Source organism: Apaloderma vittatum, unplaced genomic scaffold, assembly GCF_000703405.1.
Source record: "Apaloderma vittatum isolate BGI_N311 unplaced genomic scaffold, ASM70340v1 scaffold40101, whole genome shotgun sequence".
Lineage (NCBI taxonomy): Eukaryota > Metazoa > Chordata > Aves > Trogoniformes > Trogonidae > Apaloderma > Apaloderma vittatum.
In genome coordinates this window covers 14,579-18,330 of record NW_009699174.1, presented here as the reverse complement: position 1 = coordinate 18,330, position 3,752 = coordinate 14,579, and the positions used below count along the sequence as shown (strand labels likewise).

Below are 3,752 nucleotides of genomic sequence, written 5' to 3'. Positions count from 1 at the left end.
CGCGGCCTCCGCAACAGCTCCGTGCACCTGTGTTATCAGCGAGGGGCAGGGCCGCAGCCCGCAATCCGTCCCGAACCGGTCGGCTTTGTAATGCTAATGGTGTCCTGTGTCATTAGGCTGCCTGAGAGGAGTCACCCTCTTGGGGAAAGCTGCTCCGGGTGACTTGGAAGGGAATGACAGTAGTAGGAGGCAGTCGTGAATTATCAGAACTTCTCTTCCAGATGTTTGAAGGTGATGTAGGTGCTCTGAAAATAGGCAAGGATTAAAAATATCCTTTTCTCTCTCTCTCACACGCGCATGCGATCTCCACTTCTGAGTCTGTGTCTTTGCTAGTTGCTTGCCCTGGGATTGCCTTGCACCACTTATTTCTTGCTCCTGTACAATCCTGTACTTCCCAACCTTGATCTTTTCAGTCTTAATACTGAAGGAACTCCTGCAATACAAAGGTGCAAGATTTCCTGGGGGTTTTTTGTCCTTAAAAAAAATAATTAATGAAACTCAAGGACAATTTCTTTGCATTTGAGAAACAGATCAGAGATAGCTGTGTTAAGTACTTGGCTAACAAAGTTATTGTAACAGTATCTTCCTCATGTGAGATTCTGAGCTTGGCTGACAGGAAGGTATTGAGGGGTTTATTACATATGAATTATCTCGAGAATTGTAGAGCCAGTTGTGTTTTCTCTAGTGAAATGAGAGTTTGATTTTGTGTTTGTATTCTTAAGGAATAAATAGAACTGGAAGACTTCATTAACGTTTCCCAAAGAACATAGCACTGCAACTATCAGATGGCACAAATAGTAGTGCTTTTCTGAGGTTATCATCACATTGATTTTTATGAGTTTGTTACCAAACCAAAATGAGAAACAGTCGCTTGCTACAAGTTACAGTGCTCAAGAAACTCAATCAGTGGAAAAGAATGGATCATATTGCTTGTCTAGGCTGGCTTTTGGAAAAACAGGTAGATTAGTAAAAATCTCTGAACTAGAAGTTAGGATAGGACTACATCATGTACATGTAGTGCCAATGTGAAGAAAGTACCAGGGTTGTATTAGAACGTGTTTCAAAATAGCTGCGTTCCTTGGGGAGGGGAGACTGGTTATTTTTACATTTTATTTCAGAAAGAGTAGAAAAGGCTGAGCATTCCTTGTTGGTAGAGCAACCCTTCAGCTTTTCCTGTATATGGAAATGTACTGCTACTGAACGTTGGCATGTACTAAAGCAAGGTCGTGCAAGAAGCAATTTGCAGTCGTGTTTTGCTTATATTAACACATGGAATCTCAAATCATGGCTGTCCAAAGTCAAGGGTGACTTGGGTTATGTCAACATTTTCACATTCATAAAAAGTAATTAATTATTTTGTTGAGGACTGCGTATATTTAATAGCTTCATTTGATTGATAGAATATGACTATTGGAAGAACCATAAGTCATGCTGGTTGAAATGATGAACTGGATTTAAAACTCATATAGTTAGAAGTTATATTTGAAATATATTTGAAATATAATCATAAGTTGTATTTCTTTAAAATAGCTGTGCTTGATTTCTTAAAAAAAGAAAAAGGAAAAAAGGAAGAAGTCCATCCAGCTGCTTGCATTGGTGAAGTACTGTATCATCTCTGCTCCGAGGTTCAGCGTGTTTGTTAAACTAGTGGTGTGATAGTTACTGCAAAGCTCCGTAAGAACATTCTTATCTTTCGTTCACTCCTGAGTTTCTGTTGGGCTGCCGTTCGTTTCCTGTTTGCTTCCAAATTCCTACCTTGTCCTGAAGCCTCCACCCTCTGCTAACGTAACCATATTGGGTATGTTGTAATTTCAGGCTATAATGGGTGTGGATGTCTTGGAATGACACCACAGAGATCATTCTTTTTAGATGTATATGTAGGGGTGAAAAGACACTGAGCCGTCAGCCCAGGGTAGATCGCTATGAAAATGAGTGGTGAGTACGGGAGGAATTGACAAAGCCAAGTTGCATGTATTGAACTCCACACGTTTTAGTTTTCACAGGTGACCTTTAGTTTTTATGGTGTTATCTTCCATCTGTTGAGGATGCACTTAATTAAAACAGGATATACAATAAGATAGGTATTTTAAACAACTTTGTAATTGCTGGTCGGTGCACCTCCAGTTGCAGATGTGCAGCACTGGCTCCTGGAGCAGTCCTAAGTTAAAGAAAAAGCTAAGTAGCTTTTTTCTTTTAAACAAGTTAAAATACTTAAAAACTAGAATGATTCAGCTGGTTCTTCTAGTGTCTGAATCTCATGGAGACAAAAGCCTAACTATGAAACAGTTTTGTGCTACAACTAATTTGAAGAAATCAGTAATTAATTAATCACTAATCTTAGTTTTTCCTAGGATACATATAATTGGTTTTATTGAATAATACAGCAAATTACAGTTACATATCAGTGTTACGGACATACTAATTTAACCTCCTGAAGAAGAAGAAGGAAAATATTTTATTGTAGTGCTGCCTGTGAGCTTCAATACCTGTCAGGATTGGGATCATGGATTAATTCCCCGAGCTATGTCCCTAGATGATTATTTTTTTCAACTATTCTATTTCTGCAGTAAAATTACTAGGTTTGTTAGATTTCTGAAGAACCTGCTCTCCTGTCTGTGAGGATGCACTAAGAAGCAAATGTATATGGCTTTTAGGGCAATTGCAGTTAGCTGGAGTAAGCAGCACAGTTAAAATTCGTCAGCCTGGCGAAGATCGCAGGGCATATGGCAAAGGCAGCTCTTTAGCAGCTTTAACGTATTTAGTCTGAGTAAGTTGTGGTCTTCTGTAAGTAAATTGTAATAGTGACCCGAAACAACCTTATAAATGTAGATTGTTTTAATAACTACCTAATTTTGAAGCGTTTTATTTTCAATTTTACACCTTTCAGCTTTTTCAATTTTTACAGCATAGGAATATCTTTAACTCAGAATGTCTCTACATCAGTTTTTACTAGAGCCGATCACCTGCCACGCATGGAACAGAGACCGTACGCGTAAGTAATATGTTATTTTAAAATTTTAATATTTTTTTTTTCAATTGCCATTTTCTCTTTGCTGTCACCTTGTGATCTTGTAATGTTCTGGATCACACTTAGACAAGGTGTGGTTAAATACACAGTGCTATGTGTTACATGTTCCACTTATGATCAAAAAAGCACGCATCTTCTAAATCTGAACTTTTCTAAACCCACCACTGGAATTCTGGCACATGAGCAAATCTGGTCTTGCTTGTGTTCCAGAAAGCTTTGCCTCTTGGTCTGCACCTCATGAGAATAACCTGGCCCTTACCCTCTTGACCCAAACCAGCCCTTTCCTTTAATAGCCAAGTTTCCTACTCTAATGTGGACTGTTATGTTCCAAATGCCTTTCTGTGCAGTAATATTTGAGATTATCCAGGGATGTTGGCCCTTTGTTTACAAAACCATGTAATGCTCTGAAATTTGAGAATGCAGTTTTTAGATTGGGCAGTCTTTCCAAGTGAAACATTGGGTATTAAAAAGCCTGCTGTACTATTGGATTGTTTTATTTCTTCTTCAAGAGATTGCCATTAGCCCTAATAATCATGAAGTGCACATCTACAAGAAGAGTGGGAACCAGTGGGTAAAGGCTCATGAGCTAAAGGAGCACAATGGACACATTACAGGTAAGAAAAGATTGTGCTGTGCCAGACGTGAAGTTTCTCTGCTGCCTGTTTTCCCCAGTTGAGAATGTGAACAGGGGATCTGCAGGTGTTGAGTAAATAGATCTTTTTGT

At 38.9% G+C, this 3,752-nt stretch overlaps 1 protein-coding gene across 1 annotated transcript in view; it reads left to right on the top strand.

The window, feature by feature from the left end:
* The first annotated feature begins 2,908 nt into the window (after positions 1-2,908).
* LOC104280581 (actin-related protein 2/3 complex subunit 1A) overlaps positions 2,909-3,752 on the top strand; it is a 12,088-nt gene continuing 11,244 nt past the window's right edge. Inside the window, exons 1-2 of the mRNA XM_009878265.1 lie at positions 2,909-2,992; positions 3,538-3,642. Coding sequence (XP_009876567.1) covers positions 2,929-2,992; positions 3,538-3,642 — 169 coding nt within the window. The 5' untranslated portion in view covers positions 2,909-2,928. The remainder of the gene's footprint in view (positions 2,993-3,537; positions 3,643-3,752) is intronic.